General features: G+C 58.3%; 1 protein-coding gene across 1 annotated transcript; it reads left to right on the top strand.

The window, feature by feature from the left end:
- The first annotated feature begins 646 nt into the window (after window positions 1-646).
- On the top strand, window positions 647-19,583 carry LOC119095558 (failed axon connections). The gene is made up of 2 exons (XM_037218410.1): window positions 647-1,073; window positions 19,358-19,583. Exons 1-2 carry the CDS (start codon window positions 759-761, stop codon window positions 19,562-19,564), a joined length of 522 nt encoding a protein of 173 aa, XP_037074305.1. The 5' UTR covers window positions 647-758; the 3' UTR covers window positions 19,565-19,583.
- Window positions 19,584-22,783: the final 3,200 nt, after the last annotated feature.

Genomic DNA, 22,783 nt, shown 5'->3' with positions numbered 1-22,783 from the left:
CACCTATTAAACGGTACTTGAAAAGCATAGTTCAAAAGCATTCAATAGATGTCAGCACATGCCAAAACATGCCCTCGCATTTGAACGGTCTGGATATAAAATGAGGGACGATGGGTGTGTTAGGAGGGGCACGGGTTTTTAGAAAACCTCATCCAGCTTTGGTTTTTCGCACTTGAAGAGTGTCCGTTTTGGCAGCCTTGCAATGCCACCTTTTCTCATTCACTGACCTCCGCTGGAGGCCGTGCCTGAGGTGTAATAGAATCAAATTTCGGACCAACCGATGAGGATTTTCACTGGCATATGCAAAACCTTTCTGCAGCTGCTCTCCGTTATTGCATGCGCCTGTCGTGCCCGACAGGTCGGTCTCCGTGCGGCGACGAGACCCGGCGCCGGCGGGACACGCCCTGACCAATCAACAGAGCAGCTGCGTTGTCAAAGCTCATTTTTGGGCTGTTAAAAATTTATTTGACACCACTTCGATAAAAATAAAGACAAAGTAACCTCTATTCAAGTTTGGGCGCCGTACATTGAACGACATAATAATTTATATTCGCTAAACTTCTGCGTCCAGGCTCAGCCAATGGGAAGGCGCTCTGTCGATCGGTCTGCGTGACGTCACGCCACCCTGGGGTGCCTTCCATTTCAAAGTGGAGCCCCGGTGTGAGACTCTCTCAGGACGCCGGGTGTGCTGGGTGTCGGTGCAGCCGCTCTTTCATTTCGGTGCCTACCCTCCTAGTCGGAGTCCTCCAACAGCCAGCATGACCAACGAAGCCGAGACGAAGACTGAGGCGCCGCCCGCCCCGGCCGACACCGACGTCCCCGTCAAGGAGGAGGTGAAGGCTGAGGCCAACCGGGAGGAGAAGTCTGACCAGGACACCGAGAAGGACAAGAAGCCGGAGGAGAAGAAGGAAAAGAAGCCGGCGCCGCCGCCCAAGCCGGCCGTGCACAAGCCGGACTTTGAGAAGGACGTGGTGTACCTGTTCCAGTTCTCGCGCACCCCGGTGCTGCCCTCCATTTCGCCCTTCTGCCTCAAGATGGAGACTTTCCTGAGGGTCGCCGGTATCAAATACGAGGTGAGAATGCCGGCACGGTCTGCTATTCGTTTCTTTTGAATGCTCGCCTTTCCCGAGTGTTTCGTGCTCTCGTGTCCTGTCGCTGCTTGCATGCCCGTGAGCGCGCGCCCGCGGAGTCTGGGCTCGCTGGAATGTGGGTCCCATTAGTGGGCTCGCCCGGGGAGGCCAACGGTTCTCGCCCCTTTTCACCCCTTTTCCCGTGTCTGGCTGCCGCTTACGCTCTGGCCGCCCCCCCCCCCCCCCATGGGCCATCGAACTAAACGCCGCAAGGATACATAACTTCTGAATCTGGCGACTTCAATGAACTTGTGTTGCTGTTTGATTTGGTGTGTCTGAAGTGTGTGTCGTGACAGTTGCGCTCATGTGTGCCGATCGATTCATTTCTTCGCAATTTCCGAGAAACTGTGTTTTGTCCACACCGAGCTTAGAAGCACTAAAAAGCGCCATATAGTTTAACTGTCCAATTTCGCCGCCATAAAACTATTTTCGCCGGCCTGACCACCTTCAGCGCGATCCTCTAGCCTCGTCCTCTGGGACCGGGACGGTGCCGGGTGGAGGAACAGAGGGAATTAACAGACGCCTCGGGCGGTGCCCGCCGAGGAGGGGCTGGGGAAAAGCGGAAGGTCATTCGAGCGGGCGCCATTCGATCGCAGACTGTGCTCGAACCACCAGCGCCCGGCGGCCCGTTCCGAAATTATAGCCGGATTTGTGATGGGCGATAGATCGCGTTACCGGAAACGGGCGCGCTTAATGAACGTTTTAACACCAGCCCGATGGTGGAGGTCGTCTCACGGGCTGGGCGTGGGTGATCTGAACACCAGCCCGATGGTGGAGGTCGTCTCACGGGCTGGGCGTGGGTGAGATGTATAGAATCTGGCCACGGCAGTCGGACCTGGGTGCGCCGGCGGTGTCACGGGCGTTGACCACCATGCATTGCAGGGGACGGAGTTGTCTGTTAATCTGGCTGCAGTCGATGCAGTGCAGCAGAGCAGGCAGCATTTCATCCTTCAATAAATTGGTATTGATAACTGTAGTTACTCATGTCATTTCGCCAACATTTTGGTGTCATAAGGTGAAACGGAGGACCGTAGTCAAGCACCGTTAACAAGTAGTTTACGGTCCTTTTTGTGTGGCTCTATATATGGGGACGTGGCAGTCTACACCTCCGAGCAAACTCACGGTCGTGACAATGACGAACCGTATCAGACTTGATCTGCGAACAGACAGGCGCGAATTACACACTGATAGCTCTGCTCAAAGTTGAACTGCGCGAGCTGCTACTGGTTTGCTTGTCCATTCATGATAAGCATGTAGCAGGACATGATATTTCCCTACAAGGTCTCTTCGAATTCAAGTGGATGGAGCGCGCCTAATCGTTTTAGTTCGTTTTCTGAAATAAACAGAAAATTGCGATTTCTAAAAGCACCTTATAAGTGGAGTTTTTCTATTGTCGTGCCTTGTTGATCATACTCAAGATGACCATTGCAGTCGACGCATCGTCAGACACCAATTAACAGCGATGTTGTGTCGACGGTGGCACTAGCGTTAGCCAAAATGGTGCATAATGGGAAAAGCCACTGTCCCACATTCCTTTTCCATATGTTCTATGCTAAAATATTTGATAACCTAAGATTGGATTGCAAAGAGGTTGAATCATGCAGAATTACTACGACGTGAGTAAAAAGCACCTGACGAAGAAGATACCAAAAGTCGAAACTTTTCCCAAACCGGCGTGTTTTGCGCCCCATCTTGCTTTTCGTTGTTAATTGTCGTCGCCGCAACGGGACTTTTCTGCCAAAAAACACGGTTCTCATTAGTCGTGGAAACCGAGTTTGACGAGTACGTGCAAGAGAATAGCTGTCATCAGTCATCAGAAACTGGGCCTTTATAACATTTCAGCGTTCAACCTGGGCGCGCTTACCTACGTCCGGAAATTTGTCCTTGCACCTGCACCCAAGCATGGTCACTGTCTGGGCTTCTGTTCCCGCTTAGCGTCGTTTTCAAATCTGAATCGAAAAGTTTCCGGCTGTGCTTTCACAGCTTTGCTTTAATTTTCACGTCATCCAGCTGTTTTCAACGGCAAGTGTCAGCAGTCCCAGGGCGCTATTTCGCGCATGCATGAATTAGAAATGCGGCCAGTAGGGCCGGCACCGGCCGCCGTTGCACCCCGGTGCTGCGGCGTGCAGTTCGCTCCGCTTGGGACGGTCGTCGGTATGTGGCGGCTGCCCTACTGGGTTAATGTGGCCCGCTGCTTGGGAGCCGTGTTTCTTGCGGTCCGCGGCTAGTTAAAACCCCGGGTTTATGAGGCAGCGGCGTACATTTTCTTGGCCGAGGAGCTTTGATTGATGATCTCGCTAACGTGCGAAGTTGGACGAAATTCACGCAAGTTGGAAGCGGTCGTGGTGGGAGGAGGCAAGAGTTTAGAACAAATAAGCCTTGAATAAATTTATGTAGCTAAGAAATGGTCGTATTGGAAGTAAGTAAGCTTGCTCGCATGTTAGTTTAGGCTGTGCTTGGAATTGGGGTCGCAGGTACCGAGAAAATAATCGAGCACATACTTCATGTGCTGACGGGTGTCAACTTTTCATAACCAGGAGATGCTGGTTGGATGACATTATCTTTCCAAACATTCGTTGATATGGTCTGCTTCTGGGTATCGAAAATTAACTATACCTCATGCAAAGATTGATGCGGGCTTCAAGGTATTTGATGTCAGGTCTTAAGAACTCTGTGCGGATAAATATGTTGTAAGTACGGCAAGAAGTTGGGTCAGTACATTCAAGAGTTTCTAGACGGTTTGTTTCTCAGCTGTGTCCTGTAAATCGCTCAACTGTATGAACATTAACTTCCATCAGGGATCCACAGTCCTACAGCATGTAGACTGGATTGAAGCTGATCGATTCAGGCCACAAGCTCGAGTGTTATCACCTCCGGCACATGTTTGCAGCGGCACATGTCTGTGGCGATATCTGGACATATGCACCATGTTTTAGTGGATGAGGAACACAAGCAGGTGACAGTCATCTGATCCATCCCGTAATGGTACGTCAAATCTCAAAGCCCAGCTTCAGCTGCTTTCGACGTTAAATGGCTGAGGTGCCACAATTGCGTGCGTTCGGAGCCCGGAGCGTCACCATTCAATAATGGGCCCCTATTGTATCCAAAGTCACGCCACTCCCCGCGCGGCCCCTCCAGGCGTCGCCCTGCCAGACCGAGGCCTCCTCCTCGTGCACAAGGACGCGTCCTTCCCCCCCCCCCCCCACCCCACCCCGTCCCGTGACGCCCAACACTTACCCTGTTTACATGGGCAGCTGTGATTCGAATTAAGCCGGGACCCGTCCTCGATCCGAACTATCTGGCCCATGTATACACTCACGCGCCGTTCCGCTGATTCGAATCGTGCGCCGGAGGAAATCCCTTCCCGTGAGAGGATCATCCGTTCAGGAAGGGATTTCGTCCGAATTATCGGCCGTCAGCTGTCTAAACAAAAAAAAAGAAAAATGCCTGGCGCACGCAGTTCTGTTCATAGCCATTTCAGCTTTGTGCGGTGTTACCGCTTTTCCACGGGTTTTTAGCTATTGCTCGAGACGGTTCAAGTCCAAGATGGTAAGGGAAAAGAGAAGGAAGGTGAAGTTGACACCATGCTGCTAAAACTACTCTTATTATTGAGGGCCTTGAGTGGCTGGCAGCACAGAAATGCTCACGTAATTTAGCCTTGCTAGGCGCTTGATCTATGCAGACAGCAGGCGTCGACGGTGTTTGGTGCTATCTTTCCGCCTAAAGGTTAGATTAGTTTACATCTGGGGCAGGCTCCATGCGTCCAAAAGCCAGATGGAGGTAATATGGTTATTTTATATAGCTTTGACTTGTTCTCATTTTAATTTTTGGATTGCTCAAAATTCTTGCAGAGAATGCCTCCAAGTTTTGTTCATTAAGTTAATACCTTAAGTCCCCAGGAGTGTTTTTGCAGATGTTCCTTAAATTAGGTTGCTGGTTGCCTGTCAGTTTAATTTGTGTGAGAAAGGTAGCTTAAAAATTGCTGCACGATATGACGGATGAACAAATATAGATCATTGCAGTCAGCTCGGAATGTGAACTTTTTAATGGTAGGACCGAAATTGCCCAATGATGGGGTCAAAACAGCAAGAAAGCAAATGTGAACACTGGATGAAAATAGTTATCATTTCTCTGCTAAATCCAAGTTTGTGTGTTCCATGTGCAGGAAAACAGTGCATAAACTAACACCTAACATGATGGCACATGCTGCATGGAGAACACGTCTGTGTTGCATATCATCACCTGTTTTTGTGCTGGTGATTAAATATGTCACCTTGGTGCTTTTTTGTGATGGGTGTCTTTGCAGGCCACGAGGTAGGTAATTCAACTGTTCAACAATTCTTGCAGGGAGTACCAATAGTTCCTTTCATTAGGTGAATACATAAATGCCCCAGGATTGATTTTGCAGACATTCCTCCTGTGACTTGAACATTTGGTTGACCACCTATTGGCAGGAGGGATGTGCTGGATATTGGTGACTGGCTTGTCAAGGAAATATGAAGTTACGTCACACTGGTAGACCAACTGGCAAGGAAGTGGGGGCTGGAATATTTGTTTTTGATGCAATTAGGCTGTTTGTTGCTTGTCGGTTTAATGTGTGAGATAGGTAACTCAATAATTCCTGCATGATGCAAAGGATCAACAAATATAGGCAATAGATAATTGCAGTCAGTGCAGAATGTGAACTATTTTTAATGATGGGACCAAAATTGCCCAGTGATGGTTCCAAAATGTCAAGAAAGCAAATGTGAGCACTGGATGAAATTAGCTGTCATCAGTACTCTGTCAAATCCAGGTTTGTGCATTTCATGTGGAAGAAAACAGTGCATAAACTAAGTAAACCTAACCTAATGCCACATGATGTGCAGAGAACATCTGCAGTGCACATCATTACCTGTTTTTGTACTGGTGAGTAAATATGTTGCCTCGGTGCTTTTTTGTGACACGTATCTTTGCAAACCATGAGGTGGATAATTGAGCTGTTGCTATAATTAATCATTTGTTATGAATTTTGAGCCCAGATTGCTTTTGTCATGACAGCTCTGGGGCTGGTTCACGTTATGATCTTTGGACTGTGCGAACACGGCTGTTTGTGCCACCTAGCCATCAGTCCATATCAGCCAATGCTGTTGACTGCAAGGATATCAAAGTAGTATTTCAACCCTAGTATGTCAAGAAAGCAAATAGCTGCATTCTGACTTGCCAGTCCATGCCAAGTCTAAATGGCAATGCTGCCCGCAGGTACTGATGATGCATTGGATGGGGAAAGACAACATAGTTACACAATTTTTGCCACTAACTATGTAGCATTCATGAGTCATTTCTGTAGCTTAGCTCACTGTTGCAGGCTGCTCATAAATGCATTGGTGCGGGATTAGGTAATGTGTTTCTTGGGCTGCGCAAAGTAGATGACATGATGCTGGGTGGCATACTGATGAGTGTGGTAAGTTTGTGAGTGTCATTGGCCAATACAAGAAAATACTGATTTCGTGCTAGCTAGTTTCCTGCTAGTAAAAATTTGCATATAACACTGCTTATGTGACAGATTTGGCAGTGCTGACTGCGCAACTCCTGTGTTTCAAGTGCTATGGCTTGTGCTGTAGCTACAAAGCCTATGAGTCCCGCACAGATCATTTTTCCAACGGAGTCCATCTTCCTCCTCGCCCTCAAATCTGTCTCGCGCCCGCCATGGCTCGTGACATTCGCCATCCATACGCAGAGTACCGGCTTTTTTCTTCTTGTTTTGTTCAGTTCGCCTCAAAAGCGCAGTTTTCGCCCATAACCCGTTCCTTGGTTCGAACTAAGCGGGATCGAACTATCGACCGTTAATCCGACGTAAAGCCGGTTTCGCCCATGTAAACGCCCCTCGCCGAGAGGGTTAACGTCGCATGATCCGTTCCGATCTTAATTCGAATTATCCTCGGCTGCCCATGTAAACCGGGTAACTGTGTTTTTGTCTGACGGGCCTCTCTGTTCCTTTGTTGACGCATCCGCTCCGAGAGGTCTGAACGATTGGCCAGCTGTCTCTGGGCCGCGTCGATAGCCGCTCCGTTTGATCGGCGCAAACAGCGCTGGTCACGCTCGTGATACGGGGCCGAACGAGCGACTGCGTCCGGTGACGCATCGCGACAGTGCAGCACAGATGATGGTCCGGAACGCGAGCCAGCAGCCGACATTAATATCCGGCGCTGCTGAGTCACGACCTTCCTCCGGCATCTGGACCGCTGGCTCGCAGCGTCGACTCGCTGGCTCGCCAGCGCCGACTCTCTGGCTGGCAGCGCCGACTCGCTGGTTCGCCAGCACTGACTCGCTGGTTGGCAGTGCCGACTCGCTGGCTGGCAGGAGGGACTCGCTGACTTGCCAGCACCAACGCGCGGGCTCGCCAGCACCGACCCTTTGGCTCGCCAGCACGGACTCAATGGATCGCCAGCACCGACTCGTTGACTCGCCAGCACCAGCTCGCTGGCTCGCAGTAGAGCCTCGGGGCGCCCTCAGACGAGGCGAGCCTCCGCTCACTCGGCGAGAGCCGGCCGCTGAGCAGCTCCTGGAAGAGTCCATTTCGAGAGCGTCTTCGTGCGCGGCCGAGCGGGGGTCGTGCCGGCCGGAAGCGGCTCAATTATGCCAATTACTGGCTGACGGATGGAGCGCCGACCGGCGGTGAGCAATCCTGCCTTGGTGGTGACCTATGGGAGGCTGATCGGTCGGCGCCCCGCTCAGACTTCCGACGAAGCGCAGTTTGGCCGGCGGCGAGGTTTATGGCTGCCAACTTCATGCGCAGTGGCTGAGTTGTGATGGTAATTAGTTTGCAGTCTCGGTGCTGCCGTGTTTTGACTCTCCTGATGCGTTCAGCTCATGGGTAAGGAAGGATGCAACAGGTGGCCTTTACACCAAGCAGCTAATGCAGTTAGGTTGCGCACTGCAGACTGCGTTTCCGAGTAATTAAACGTTTATGTGGGAAGTAATCACACCCTCACGATTTTTGGTAGAAGGCGTGACCTGCTCATCGCCACTTCGCTTTCAGTGGCGCCGCTCTTCCGATGCCTAGAAGGGCTCTAGAATCCCTGCGCTGCCTAATGGCGGTCCCTTCTCAAGTCTGTTGCCTTGCTGCCGTCACCACACCCGGCTCCGATGGGGCCGCCGCTGACCGGTGTCCACCAGTCAGCTCACTGCTCTCGCGGCGCTCCGGCCTTCCGCGCTGCAGCCTGATGTCTTCCGATAGCCCGGGGCGGCGGAATAGGGGCCGGGGCCGGGCTGGGCCGGGGTCGGCTTCCGGACGTCGACCCCGTCGGCGGGAGACGGATGGGGTCGCCCTGCAGCGGGGTCGCTGGCGGCCTGGTCGCCGCATACTGAGCGGGTGGCGGCACCGGCGTCTGCAGTCTGCACACGCACGTCCGCCGCCTTTTGACGCATGCGCGTGCGCACGTGGCCGCGTGCGGTGACCCGCACAGCGCGTCACGTGCCTGGGCACCTCTGGGCGGCCACGTGCGCTGGCCTGCGTGACTCTGCGCTCTCCCTTTTTCTGGACGTTGGACCGGCACGGCTGTGGGCGATCTCGGCACGTGCCTCACCCCTCTCCCCTCCCCTTCCCCCGCTCTGGTCACCTCGTCGCAGTATGTGAAGTAAACAGTAAACACGACCGGCTGCCGGCGTCTGGCCGTCCTCACGTCCCTTACGGGTGACCACAGCGCAGTCCGTTCAATGTTTGCTCAATTTATTGCGTTAAACGGAGCTGGAGAATGGCGCAGTCTACTACGCTTGGGCTAGCTCCGGGACAGGATTGCAATGATCGGACTGCAATTCCTGCTGGCCATTTGCATGCGGCCGCTTGCCGTTTGCATGCACTAAGGAAGATAGCTTCGACGCTGCGGACGCGGAGATCCTTGGAGTGCGACGCTACCGACGCTGAGATACTCGGAGTGTGACACTACCGACGCTGAGATCCTCGGGAGTGCAGCCCCTCACAAGACTGCCGAGCCCCAGTCTTGAAACAGGCGAGCAACGACAGCTGGACGGATGGTCTGCAGTTCCCAGACGATTGTATACCCTTTGCACTAATTTTGGGTGGGTCAATTTGTTTTTGCCGCAAGATTCCACTTCGCCGCGTTTTGATGCGCTGTATCATCCGTTTTAGCTCACGATCTCAGAGTCGATGGTTCCGACCATAGCATGGCCATCCGTGAAGCGTCTGTCACGACACCTGCAGTCACTCGTCTGTCACGGCGCCTGCAAGCTGGGCCCTCCGGCGCCATGGCGTAGCTGCAGTTCATCTTGCCTCGGCGTGGGGAGGCCGGCGTGTCATTTCACATTCCCGGTGCGCTGTTCCGTCCCTCCTCCCTCCCCGCTCCCTCGCCGCCGCAGGGCGGCAGCGGCAGCGGCCATTGCACCGCGCACCGGCCAGACCAGCGCAGCGGTTTGGGCATTCGGGAGCGGGCCAGCCGGCCATCTGGGCCAGCCGGCGGCCCGGAACCGCCCGGGGAAACCGGGCTGCGGTGGCCGCGCGGCCGCGGCCGGCTGCCGCCGACAGCCGGCGCTGCTCCGCTGCCGCCGGCTCCCGCGCGCCGCTGCCGCCGGCGGGCCCGGCACGCGCGCACCGTCCGCGAGCGTCTGGGAGCGTCTGTGTTGTGCTCGCGCTGCTGCTTAATTCAATCAGGCTGGGAGCGAGCGGCGGTCGAGGGGCGCCAGTGGCATTTTTCTCGGCGGAGGGCCGCGGGCCCGGGCTCGTCGCCGCGCGTCGGAACAGAACGTTCACCCCCCGTGCAATAAATCGCGCTGTCCAACTCCGCGTTCCGCTCACGTTCTCCTTTGAGCAATTGATTTACGTCCCTTATCTTTCATAAACAGGCGGACGTGACGCCTTCAGTGGGCCCCCAACACGTCCGGCTCTGCTCTTTCTCCCCCCCCCCCCGCCCTCTGTCTCTCTCCCCTCCTCTCCCTGTTATTATCTCCCGCTTCTCTTAACCCTTGACTTCTACTCGCTCCGTCATTCATCTTCGTTTCACCGCATGCAGGACTTTTGCAGACCGTTTAGGGGCGTGCTGCAGGGCTGATGGCGGCTGGTTGGCTCACTAACAGTCTTTGCTCGGAGGCGTTGGGCTGGCCGTCCGCTCACAGGCGTTAGGACTATCGTTCAGAGGCAGCGGGCGCCAGTGACCAAGGGGCAGCAGGCGTGGTCACCTGCTGGCCAGCCGTGGTGGTGGAAAATGGTGGTGACACGACTGGGATAGCAGTTGGCCTTGGCACTCTCCAATAAACCGTTTTTTCGCTCCTTCGTGGTACCCAGTGAGGCCAGGCGGCCGCATTTGCCGCGAGCGTGTCCTCCCCGTGCCGTGGTGTCCCGGTAGACCCAATAACATCCCGGGCGGGGCAAGCTACTTTCGCCTGGAGGCCGAGCATGAAGGGTTCATGAGCCGACTCCCGCTATCTAACGCACAGCAAGGGACATATATGAGTTATTTATTAACGCCAGCCCTATTAACGCCAGCCCGGTTAATGTTGTCCGGCAGCACTGCAAGAACCGCGCGAAGATCCGTTGATCTGGCAATTTCGCACAGTGGCAATTGCAGGTCCGCAGCAGGGCTCCCTGCTTCGGACCGGCCTTGGTCAGCTGTGCCCACGGGCGCCGCAGCCGCGACCCCACCAGCGTGGCGGTGTGCCCTCGTGGCTGTGGCGTGACTCACCATTCACTCCCGTGCCGCCGCGTGACGCACTGTTTATCGGTCGGCGCCGTGACGCCGCCGCAGGTTTGCGTCCCGTGATCAGGTCACATGCTCTACCCCCCCCCCCCCTGGGGGGGGGGGGGCGCCTCCGCCTCCGGGGCTCTGTCCGCATCCGGCCGGCTGCCCCACCGCTCTGCGGTGCTTGGTTATCGTCCGGGGGAGGCTCGATGCCTCGAGCGTTCCGAATACCTGGGCTCTTAAACAGCCAGGATAGCCGTTGAAGCTGTTTACTCACTGCGACTGGATCCTCCGTCTCGCTAGTCAGTTTCAGATAGTGCTGCACGCGCTGCGTGTTGTACATCAGTGCAGGGTTCAAGTGACAGTCGGCCACGTACCAGTAATTACCACGCCAGTATGTGCCACGCCGGCCTCAGCACCTGTAAAAGAACGTACCTCACCGGCGTCCGCGCCAGTCAACGGAGGCTGAGCTGTGGCGTGCCGCTGCAGGTGTTTACCAGGGGAGCCCGTCCAGACGCGAGCCCCCTCACCTCGCTCATCCAGCTCCGACCAGCCACAGCCTATGTCTGGGCCCTCTTGAGTGCCCATCGGCAATAGTTTCGCCGATACAGCTCTTGGCTGGATGAAAAGGAAGTGATGGGAAAATTCTGTCATGGGATGAAATGAGGGATGAGGACTGCTGGTTTTTCAGTTTCCGGTATGTCGTAAAAGGTGTGCATTGTTTGCAACGATGTCAACTGCGGCAAAACGCACATTTGGGGCCTGTAGTTGTAATACACATGCGCATTGTACTGCACCTGCAAATGTATGGTTCACTCACATGACTGATGGCGATTGTATTCATTGCCTTGCCGCCACAGCATGACATGACATGACATGACATGACATGACATGACATGACATGACATGACATGACAAGACTCGACAGTCGACAGTAAGGCCACTTGCGTCCAACTTCGACACAACTCGCTCACGACCAGTGCAGTGGAAAGGTTTTTCAGAAGGTCAAGTGGTGGCCGTTCCCGCTGGACCTCCTGACGAGAACCTCTCGGTAGACCTCCTGACCATACCCTCCCGCTGGATCTTCTGGAGAGAACCTCGTAGTAGACTTCACTATACCCTGCCGCCAGACCTCCTAACCAGACCCTCCGCAAAGCCACCTCCAGGTTGGAGCGGCGCTGCGCGTCGTCGCCGTCCGCGGACCACGTCGCCGGCCACGCTCGAGCTGCCCCGTCTGGTCGCCTCGAGAGCTACCTTGGGCCCGTCCCTCCCCCGCGCCTGCCGCCTGCCCCGGCGGGCCTTCATGCATTGTCCGACCGGTCGACCGCGGCGAAGATCCGATGCCGACGTGCGGCGAATGCTGGCCCCGTCCGCGCCGGCGAGACGCGCTTCCTGTGTCGCATTGTGTCGCTTTGTGTCGCCGCCATTGTTCCCGGCTGGCGGCGCGCGGTGCCGCGGCCGCCGGTGCGTGAAAGTATTTCTGTGTCTGCACCGTCGTCCGTCATCGATACGGGCGAGGAGCTTGTTGTGATAGCGCCGGGTGGCATTGAACCTGGGTCTCATTAGCGAAACGGCGCTGCGTTTCGGGCGTTCGTGGAGACCGATCTGCATACTTGAGGATCAGATGGCGGTGCTGCGTTGTTTTGTTCAGAAGTCGACATTGGTGAGTTCACGACGCGTAGCGGTGTTCCATTATCAATGCTTGAAAGCCGGCCTGCCGCTTGATAAGGAGCATCCGTAGCTGTGGAAGGCGGCTGTTATCGATTACTAACGATTCCGTTACCGATACCCAGAAGTATGCCTGCGTGGTGTGCGCGCGCCACTGATGGAGCGCGCACTCCCACGTCGGGGAATTTCACGTTATCCACCGTCAAAATTGGCTTAAAAGCCGCCGAGACTCCCACGACCGCCGCCGCCGCCGCCGCCGCCGCCGCCGCCGCGTCCCGCCGCCCCGCCGCCGCCCCGCCGGAAGTGGCAATCATTTCCGTTAGCTGGCTAATCACGGGCGGCGCGCGTCTTGTGGCGCGGTGGCGTGTCTCGGCCCGTTGCCCCGCCGCCCCGCCGCCTCGGGGCCGCGACGACGACGCCACCTCGCCGCCCCGGAGCGATGACGACACCGGTCACGCAGAAATTCATGACGTGGCTCTAATTATCACGTGTTTGTGCCCTCACAATCATGTGTCATTTTTAATTCCGAAAGAAGAAATGGCAACTTAAGTGGAGAAGGGATTAGAATAAAAGAGGAACAGAAAAGGAGGACGGTTAGTGAACAGAGTAAGCCTCTTTTTGTTGAAACAGTTTCTGAACTGAAGCGTTTATAATTTCAAGGAAGGGCGTTGGTAGTGTAGCAGTTAGCTGCGCGTCTGGGAAACCATGCGGTACGGGCTCGATTCCTCACGGGACCAGGGTGAGAGGTTGGAGACGCCATTTGCTTTGCTTGTTCCAACGGCGTATCATGCAATATTTGCAACTAGCCCTGTACACTAAGTAACTAGTCCTGACGCTTCACTAGTGTGATTTTGAAATATGCTCAAAGGTGAGGGAGTCCCTTTGACTTGAATCCGACCTTCCCTGACCTGGGAACTCCTTAGCTATCGCAGGTCACCCCGCCTCCTCACTGGCTCACATCACGTCATCAGCTGGCCAGGTCATCGGACGCGCTCGCCCGGCGCCCGCGGCTCGGCCGCCGCCCGGCGCCCGGCGTCCGCCCGCTGGACGCGGCGGCGGAGGGCGGCCCGCCCCAGCCGCGACCTGGGTCAAGGTGGCCTTCCGGCGGCGCTGGCGGCGCTCCCACGCGGCCGGCGCCGCTTCCGGCCGCGGCGGTCGGCGGGACGCCCCGGCGACCCGACTGCGGTGTCGCTCAGGTCACCACCCGGCCCGCGGTTGGGCGGGGGGGGGGGGGGGGCGGAGGGTCTGACGGGCGATAAGTCGCCTCGCGAGCGGGCCGCCGGACGAGAGGGTCTGCAGCGGCCTCCGGCCGCCGCAGCAAGAGAATGCGCTGCGCATTTACATGGGGAGGTGGGAAGCGCTTGAGAAGGCATGAGTTTGTGGAGGAGGGCGGAGGCTGGCACGGTGCTTGGCCTCCTGGCTGGGAAGGCGCCAGTCGGCAGGCCCCCGTGAGAAGCCCACGCCAGGTGCACACGCTGATCGCCCGCAGCCACAGACATGACGGCGATCCGTCCGGCGTTAGTGATTGAAATTTACAGGGGAGGGGGAAGGGAGAAAGGATGGATGTAAGCGCTGATCCAGCAAAAAGGCTATCACGGAAGGCCTGCCCCATGCTGGCTATGCTATTGGTGAGCCTATTATTGCACGTGAATGTGTAATAGACAGCTGAATGAGGGCGGATTGACAACCACGTGCTTATTTCGTTTGGAACTTTTCGAGATATTTCCCGTTCGCTGTTGCCATTCGCAGTCCGGCCGCTGCTGAGTCACAGCAGCTCGGGTCTCAGTGTTCGTCATCGCGAGCGGTGAGGACGGGTTGCGTTTGGGCGGCGGATGAGGGCGCCCGAGCGTGGACGCAGACTCAGCTGGCTGTCAGCCGACAGTCGACGCCCGCCGCGCTTCAGCGGCCAGCGGACAAATTGGCCCGCCCGCTCCTGTCGGCGCGCGTCCGCTCTGAAAGCGGCGCCGCCTCCCCAAAGCGGCGCGTCACGGAGCCGTCGTGCGTCCCGCGCGCGCATTGACGCCGCGTCCCCTCCCCCCGCTCCGCGCTACCAGGGACTGGCGGTCCGCACCTGCTTCCCTCCCCCCCTCCGTCGCCCCCCGCCGCCGCCTCTGGGGTCGGCTGCGCGGGCAGGAGCGGACCCGACTGGCGACGATTAGGGCTGGTGGGAGCGGTGAACACGAACCCGTGACGACTTCCCTTCCCAGCCGACCGCGGCGGCGGCGGCGGCGGCGGCGGCCGGCCGGCCGGTCGCCGGCCCAATTACGGGGGCGCCCGGCCCGCGCAAACGGCCCGGCACCGGCGGCCGGCGCCGCGGGCACCGCTGGCACCGCCGGCGCAGAACAGCGTGCAGGAGCGCGTGCAGCGGCTGTCACGACCGGACGCCTGGAAAGGCCGGGCATTTGGGTAAAGCACGACGTGAAACGTGCACTTTGCGGACACGGACAATGCGAGAGTTGGCTCAGATAATCGGCTCCTCCCCCAAACTGTGTCGCTGAGCCCGCCCCTGCTGCCCGTGGGTAGGGGACAGGGGTGGGGTGCCGCGAAAGGGAGAGGGGACCGTGCGCGGCGGAATGACGCGGCAAAAAACGGCCGTCGGGCGGCGGCGTCCTCTGATTGGTGTTTGCACCGGGCTTTGCATGCTGTTTGATTTGCTGGTGTGGCTCAGCCGCTTGCGTGCCGGACAATGGGCGAAATCGAGCACGACCCATCATAAACAGCGGGCTGGATGTTGTATTACGTGGAAAGCTAGTATTAGGGCCACTTTTGCGAAGGTCGTGTGCAAAGCAGGCCTTGGCTCAATGTCTGTTTAATATTCGTGTCTTGCTGCGATGAGGGCGCCTTTGTGCTTTTACGTAAATCCTGTCTGTAACCGGAGACCGCCCGTCTTGCACTTCGACTGTGCCGGCTCTGTCAGCTGTTTCTGTTTCGGAGCCGCGGTGCACCAGCTAGTCTCGCGGTACACGACCCAATTGGGGTCCGCGCCCGACGCAGAGGACCCGCAAAAACGGTCTGCCGTTTGTTTGGTGGCTGGCGTCCGCTGCCGTGTTTTTTGCTGAGCGCACTGACACAATCTGCACCGGCGTCGGCGGTCTGTGCGCCGTTTTTGTGCCCTCTGCACCGCGATGCGCCTCTGCAGCGGTTCCACCGCGCCACCGCTGCGTCGCTGATTTATGTCGATCAGCAGCGCTAATTACCAGCGGTGGTCGGCAGGCCCGCCATGGCATGCTACTGCCCACGGACAGGCGGCGCTGCGGCGTGCCCTTACGGGCTTCTTACGCATGTTTGGGATGAGACGGCTGCACATATCACGTCCGAGGCGAGAACTCGAGGGAGTCAACAAACGAACCAGTGCGTCGAGCAAGCCGAGCCGCGCTTTGCTACGATCGGAAATGTATTTTAGCAAACTTTGTCTCTCATCCTACACGAGCATGGCCAGCAGCCCGTTGGTGCGGTCGTTCGTTGACTGTTGCTTGGGTCTCCGGGCAGCCTCGAGGGATCCCGCCCTGCATTTGTCGCGGACCTTCGGTCGGTAAGCTAGGAACACCCAGACCACGATGTGGGACACAAGCTCACAACTGACACAGCGGACTGGTATCGCTGCGACAGAAGGCGTGCCTTATCGGCAACCGCTCGTTCCCTTTCCCATCTCTCCCGCGCGGGACGGAGAAACGGGGTCATCCCCTGCCAGTGGCCCTGCCCCACCATGGCGTTAATTGGATGCTGTGCCGTCCCTTGTCCCGACCCTCCCCGCCGTGGAATGTCGGGGTGGGGCCGGTTCGCGCGTTCGCACGCGTGTGGCCGGGAGCGGGGTCGCGTGCAACAGCGGGAAGCGGTAGTCACACATGCTGCCCCCGTCATCACGGTCGGTAATGTCGGGTTGCGGCCCATCCGTGCGTGGTTTTGGCGCCCGCGGGCACAAACCGCGGCACGGTCGGCCGATCCAGGCGGGGGGGGGGGGGGGGGGGGGAGGAGGGGAGGGGGGCGCACGGTCGGCCGATCCAGGCGGGGCGCTGGCCGCTGGTCTCCGTCGCCGGGCGCTCTGGGACGTTACCGGGTGCTGGGAACCAGCGCCGCCCTCTTCAGGCCCTGTCTGCGACCTTGCCTGGTGCCTTTGTTCATGGCGGTGATTCGTGACGCTGTCCCAGCGTCAGTAGTTTACGAAGAGGCGTGGCGCGCTCGACGCGGGATGTCTGCGGGACCGTCCTTGCGGCAGGGGTGTCGGCGGGACCGTCCGCGGGGCAGGGGTGTCAGCGGGACCGTCCGCACGTTAGGGGTGTCGGCGGGACCGTCCTTGCGGCAGGGGTGTCGACGGGACGGTCCGGGCGGGGGGGGGGGGGCAGGGGTGTCGGCGGGCCGACCCGGGGCGCAGGGGTATCTGCGGGACCGTCCACCGGGCAGGGGTGCCGGCGGGACCGCCCGCGGGGCAGGGGTGTCGACGGGACCGCCCGCGGGGCAGGGGTGTCGACGGGACCGCCCGCGGGGCAGGGGTGTCGGCGGGACGACCCGGGGCGCAGGGGTATCTGCGGGACCGTCCACCGGGCAGGGGTGTCGGCGGGACCGCCCGCGGGGCAGGGGTGTCGACGGGACCGCCCGCGGGACGGGGGTGTCGACGCCGGCGGCACTGTGTTTGCGCGTTCACGCTCGGCCGACGTTTGCAGAATAGCCTGGATTTGAAGCAGACGTGCATCCCAGTGTTTTGCAATGCTGATCTGTCGTAATTACGCACCAAGGAGTTTGCTCCTTTGTGTATCATTCTGCTGGAATAAACGCCACGTGGTTCTCGTGTTATTCGCGAGTCACTTGTTTGTTAGATATCGGTGTGGGTGAACGTTAACGTCGCGGCACTGGCGAACACCGTCGGCGTCGGCGATTACCGTGGCCCAAAACACGGGTCCTCCTCGTTTGCGACACTGAGTCCCGATCGGACAGCCCTGTCTCTGGCCTCGGCTGAGAGTGCTGCGCTGCAGCGGCGCCGCCGCCGCCGCCGCCGCCGTTGGTCCACACCGCCACTTCAGCCGCCTGCTCGGTGGGCCCATACGGCCATCTTCGGAGCTGGGAGAGCCCTCCAGATTCGAGCGCATGGCAGTAGATGACGTCAGCGGCAGGTTGCCCACCGGGAGCTGCTTCACATGCGTGCCGGCCGCGCTCTTGGCGCAGGTCTCTCGGAGCTGGGGCCGAGCGCGGCCGTTAGCCGACTCTGGCATGGGAACTGGCTATTGATGAGGCGCTGTGTCAGCGTCGACTGTGGGAACTGGAGTGCCAGCTTGTTGTTTTGTAGCGGATGGCGCGGTGAAAATGCGTATAGCATGCGGGGATTTGTGTCAGTCTTTTGCTCCGATCCCACGGGCCCGTCAGTATCGCGAAGTTAATGCGCGTGATTTGGGACAGTTCGTGAATTTTGATGCTCTGGTTGTGTAGACGCAACCACTGGTTGTGTAGATCAAAGGGATGGGAATGGTCTCTCTTGGGCCAATATATGGACATCTAACATCAATGGCAGTAGACTGTCAGGAACTAAGTAAAAGCGCCTGGTGCACTGGAAAAATTAGTACCTAGTCATGATTAAAAGTACAATAGAATCCGTAGTGAATTACCCTGCAAGTCGGCTCATAAGTACCCAATGCTACTGTCACGTGTGCGCGCGCTTTCCATTAAAGTCAACACTATAAGGGTTTCGGTAACGCGTTGATTATGCTACGCGTCTGAGAAACCAAAGGTGCTTGGTTCGATTCTCTGCAATGCCTCTTTGTGCCGGGTGGGAAGCAGGCGACGCCATATGACCTTAGCTGCTGAGCGTGCTGCAAGGCACAAGTGACAACAACGTGCCTATGAAAGGGCGGTTTTGCAACGACGGACCCGGAGGGGGGGGGGGGGGGAGGGCCTGGGGGATGGCCCTTTGGCCGAAGGGGCACTAACATTTTGTGGTAAAGGGCACCAAAATTCTCATTTCGTGCCCACATAACGTTATTTTTAAACCGGACTTAGTTCATGGGCATCCCAAGCGACTCCAAATATAAGTTCAACGTAAAAACTAAAAGAAAAATTCCTCTGGAAATAAATGGGGGCGTATTCGGCTCACCTTGCCACCGAAACTTATTTTATGGATTTAAAAATAGGAATTTGAAAAAGGTGCGGAGCTCGGGGACTTCGCTGTGAGGGGGGGGGGGGGGGGGGGGGGGGGGGGGAGGGTAGCGCCAAGCTCCAGGGCACCACAGTGAACCGTGACCTCTCCTTTGACAAAATCCTGGGCCCACCCCTGCGGCCATGCATTATGATCCCAGATGAGCTGTGCGCCGCTGCCGGTTCATAGGACCCCAAGTGCCTGGACAGTTCACGTCGTTCGCCTCATATCAAACGCCTGGGAAGGAAGTGCCGCCGCTCAGGCACGATCGCCCGGCCTTTGAGCCCGGGTCGGGTCCATTACTGGTGAATGACCAGTGTATCCCAACATGGCAGCATCAGGGCGCGATGAATGAGGCTTTTGCATTTTCTCACCGCGCTATTCTCAGCAAAGCAATATTTCAGCGGCTCCAAGCTGTCCCGCGCTGCGCGTTCCCATTGAGGAAAGCTATTCCCAGCCGCGTTCTCTGCATATGTCTAAGTGAGATTGAAGGAGACTCGGCTGGTATTGATGGCGAATGGAGACCGACTTAGACTGATGTAAGGATGCTGAGATGCGGGCTGAGGAATACTTGGCTGATACTTAGGGTGGTACCGGAGCACACAGGGATGGGGGCATATCGCGGAGACTAAGTGAGACACTGAGCCTGAGCGGGACACTGAGACTGAGCGAGACATGGGAGACAGGGTACGGCGCGAGGACAAGGTGCAGCTGCACCGAGACTGAATGGAACGAAGGATTAAGTGAGACCTTGTTTACAGAATGTGGACCACCGTATGAAGCTGCGCTCCAAGAAGGGCCAGCTGCCGTTCGTCGAGATGAACGGCGAGGAGATTTCCGACTCGTCCTTCATCATCAAGGAGCTGTCAACCAAGTTTGAGAAGGACCTGGACGCCCCGCTGACGGCCGAGCAGAAGAATCTCAGCCACGCCATGATCTCCATGATTGAGAACCATCTGCACTGGTGAGAGAGAGAGAGAGGGAGAGAGGGAAAGACAGAGAGAGAGAGACCCGGCCGTACCCTCCGGTCAATGGCCGATAGCGTTTCCCCGGCCGCCTCCGCACAACGGCCGGCTTATCAGCTGTTTGGCTGCGAGAGAACAGGAACTGTGCTGCAGAATCGCACTTAGCCTTAGTCAGTTGATTGCAGCCATGAGGCGTCGATGGCGTTCTGAGAATGTTTTGATAGTTTTCTGAAAACCCGTTGACGTCACATCGGCATCGCATATCGGGGAGACGCTGATGATAGCAGATCAAACATCGGGAATGTTCAGAATGTCGGATAACGCGCTTGGTCACACAGAGAGCAGACCGGCGAACCAGCCAGTGGTCCCAACATCGAACCAACCGGTGTTCCCAACATCGAACCAACTAGTGATCCCAACATCGAACCAACTAGTGATCCCAATATCGAACCAGCTGATGGTCCCAGCATTGAACCAACTGGTGGTCCCAACATCGAACCAACTGGGGGTCCCAACATCGAACCAACTGGGGGTCCCAACATCGAACCAACTGGGGGTCCCAACATCGAACCGACCAGTGGTCCCAACATCGAACCGACCAGCAGTCCCAACATCGAACCGACCAGTGGTCCCAACATCGAACCAACTGGTGGTCCCAATATCGAACCAACTAGGGGTTCCAACATTGAACCAACAAGTGGACCTACCGGCGGGCACATTTTGCATCTTCTGCTTTACCCGCTGATCAACCCATTCGTGGACCCACTGGTTGACTGACCAACTGGTGGACCCACTGGCAGATCCACGCGTAGACCCACCTTTGGACCCACCAGTTAACCCAAAGATAGGCCCACTGGGGGACCCACTGGTGAATCCACTGATGAACCGACTGGGGGACCCGCCCACAGACCCACTTTTGTACGCTCTGGTGTTGAAGTTGCTGGCGGATCCTCTTGTGAACCAACTCTTCCCTCCGCCGGCGGGTCCACCAATGAACCTCTGATGGACCGACTGGTGGACGCTCTGGTCGCCGCACTGGTCGATACACCGGTACCCGATGGTGGATACGCTAGTGGACACATTGAGGATAGACTTGAAATTGACAAACTGAAGCTCACCTACAATGGGTCCACTGTCGGGACCAGATGCTGATGATGCCGTAGGCGTTTGCCCGCCACTCAAATCCCTGGCCGACCCCTACTCCGCCTGCGTACTCCTGCCCCCCCCCCCCCCCCCCCGCCTCCTGTCCTTCGCGGACCGAGTGCGCCTCTGCCGGGAGCAGTTCCGTCGCGCCCCTGCCGCGAGCGGTTCTGTGGGCAGTTTCTGTCGCGCCTCTGCCGCGAGCGGCTCTGTCGCGCCGCTGGCTGCGCGGGTCGTGCCTCGCTTCAGCGCCGCCGCCGTCGTCCGTTCCGACCGCTTCGTTTTATGGATCGTACGGGCCGGCTGGCTGGGCGCCGCCGCGGCCGGCTGCGTCGGCGGCCGCCAGCTCAGCTGCTGCAGCCGGGAGGGGGGGGGGGGGGCGCGCTCAGTGTCACCTGAGCTGGACGGGACGGGGAGGGGGCCGAGACGCGCGGGTCTGATTCGCCCGTGATTGAGGGGGTAAAGCACAGACGCACGTCATGGGGTTAGCGTTTGAGGGTGCTGCGAATCGGCGGCCGACTGAGCCCCGACGCATTAATTGGCTGCGGTGTTATGTTGGGGTCGGATGTTTATTTTGCTGTGATGATTAGCTAATTGTCCCTGGCTGATGCTATTTGGCCTGTGTCTGCCGCTTTCATGTAGGATACCTGCGTGTAGATACTCGCTACGGGACAAGACGATATATAGCTTGAGCAACAGTTGCTAGCACATTTTAGTGGCTGGCCGCACCATGGTATGGCCTTCATTTCACGCAGCAGGGTGCAGCGGAAGGTACATACACGCAGACACATGTTGAGTATCCATCACTGCGTCACTTCCATCGAGAGTCAGCAGTATCAGCTGGAATGGCATAACTTGTGGGGCGATTATTATTCATAGCTTTGGAATTGGATGGTAGGGGTGTAGGACCCATATGTGATGCAGCTGTCTCTTGTCTATAATCACAACCGAGGAAGTACGCGTGAGCGTATACGAGATTATTGGGGAATGTGAAAACTGTTCTTTCTGCATCATATATTTCACGTGGTACTCCTGGCGTTCGTTCTCACACTATTCTCTCGCCGTGCCGGAACTTCGCTCCGCCTCGTTCCTCTCTCTCGCCTCTCCCTGCCGTCTTCGTGCGCTGACCGTTATCACACGCCCGGATGTTTCCGTGCCTTGCCCCCCTCGCTCTCCACTTACAGCCCCCATCCGGTGCCTCCGCCTGCGACGTCGTCTGGTGACCCCTGACCTGCGGCCTGAGGACGGTGGCGGCGCAGACCATTGCACTGCGGGCCGGCGCCGGCCGGCGGCACTTTGTGGTATTGATCGCCGCCGCTGCCACTGCCGCTCGCCGCCGCCGGCCGCCTCGCCGCCGCCGCCCGGCCGTCGTGCCGGCAGAGCTGCATAGCGACGCCGCGGCGACGCCCCGTCCGGCCCCGGCGCCCCTGCCGCGCCCGGGGGCGCCTCCCCACCCGGGGACGGACGCTGCCGCCGGCGGCTGGGTAAACACCCCCGGGGGAGGGGGGGGGGGCGCACCGGCGGCGGGTCACGGACGCGAACCCCCGTTCGATGGCGGCGAATGACCGCAGCCTTTGTGGCGGCGCCCGCGCGGCCGGTCGAGCACGCCGCGAACCGGCGGCCAATTGGAGGCGCGGCGAGCGTGGAGGCGCGGCCGGGCGCGCCGGCCGGAGCGCGTCGGCGCCGCTGGCCGGCCCTGTCGGCGCCTCCGGACCGGGCGCCGGCCCCTGCCGCCGCGGAGGCGGCTCGGATGTCGCCGCGTAACCCGACCGCCGCGCTCATCAGCCGCGCGCCCCGGCGGGCCGCGGCGTCCGTCAGCAAGCGCTCGTCATTGTTCGGCGCGCCGGCGATCGCCGCGGCAGCGCCGTCACAATGTCAGCGCCGCCGCGTAATCCGAGAGACTGATCCCGGCGGGGGGCCGGTGGCGGGGGACGTCTCCCGCACCCTTGCGGCCGCTGGGGCTGTCGCTCCCGGCGGAGATGCCGCCGCACCGGGCTGTCGCCGGCGAGGGGGACGGACGCCCACTGACGGGACAAGACCTGGTATGACTGACAGTCGGCGCGACCGGCCGCCCGGGCGTGC

Source organism: Pollicipes pollicipes, unplaced genomic scaffold (genome assembly GCF_011947565.3).
Source record: "Pollicipes pollicipes isolate AB1234 unplaced genomic scaffold, Ppol_2.1 Scaffold_4219;HRSCAF=4965_pilon_pilon_pilon, whole genome shotgun sequence".
Taxonomy (NCBI): domain Eukaryota; kingdom Metazoa; phylum Arthropoda; class Thecostraca; order Pollicipedomorpha; family Pollicipedidae; genus Pollicipes; species Pollicipes pollicipes.
Note: the sequence above shows the minus strand (reverse complement) of the source record. Positions and strands in the feature narration are given on the sequence as shown.

What these genes read in the sequence shown, in the direction of transcription:
- LOC119095558 (XM_037218410.1), top strand. Translation starts at nt 759, where the DNA reads ATGACCAACGAAGCCGAGACGAAGACTGAGGCGCCGCCCGCCCCGGCC. An exon ending in TCGCCGGTATCAAATACGAG is followed by an intron (nt 1,074 to 19,357) that starts GTGAGAATGCCG and finishes CCTTGTTTACAG; the next exon opens with AATGTGGACCACCGTATGAA.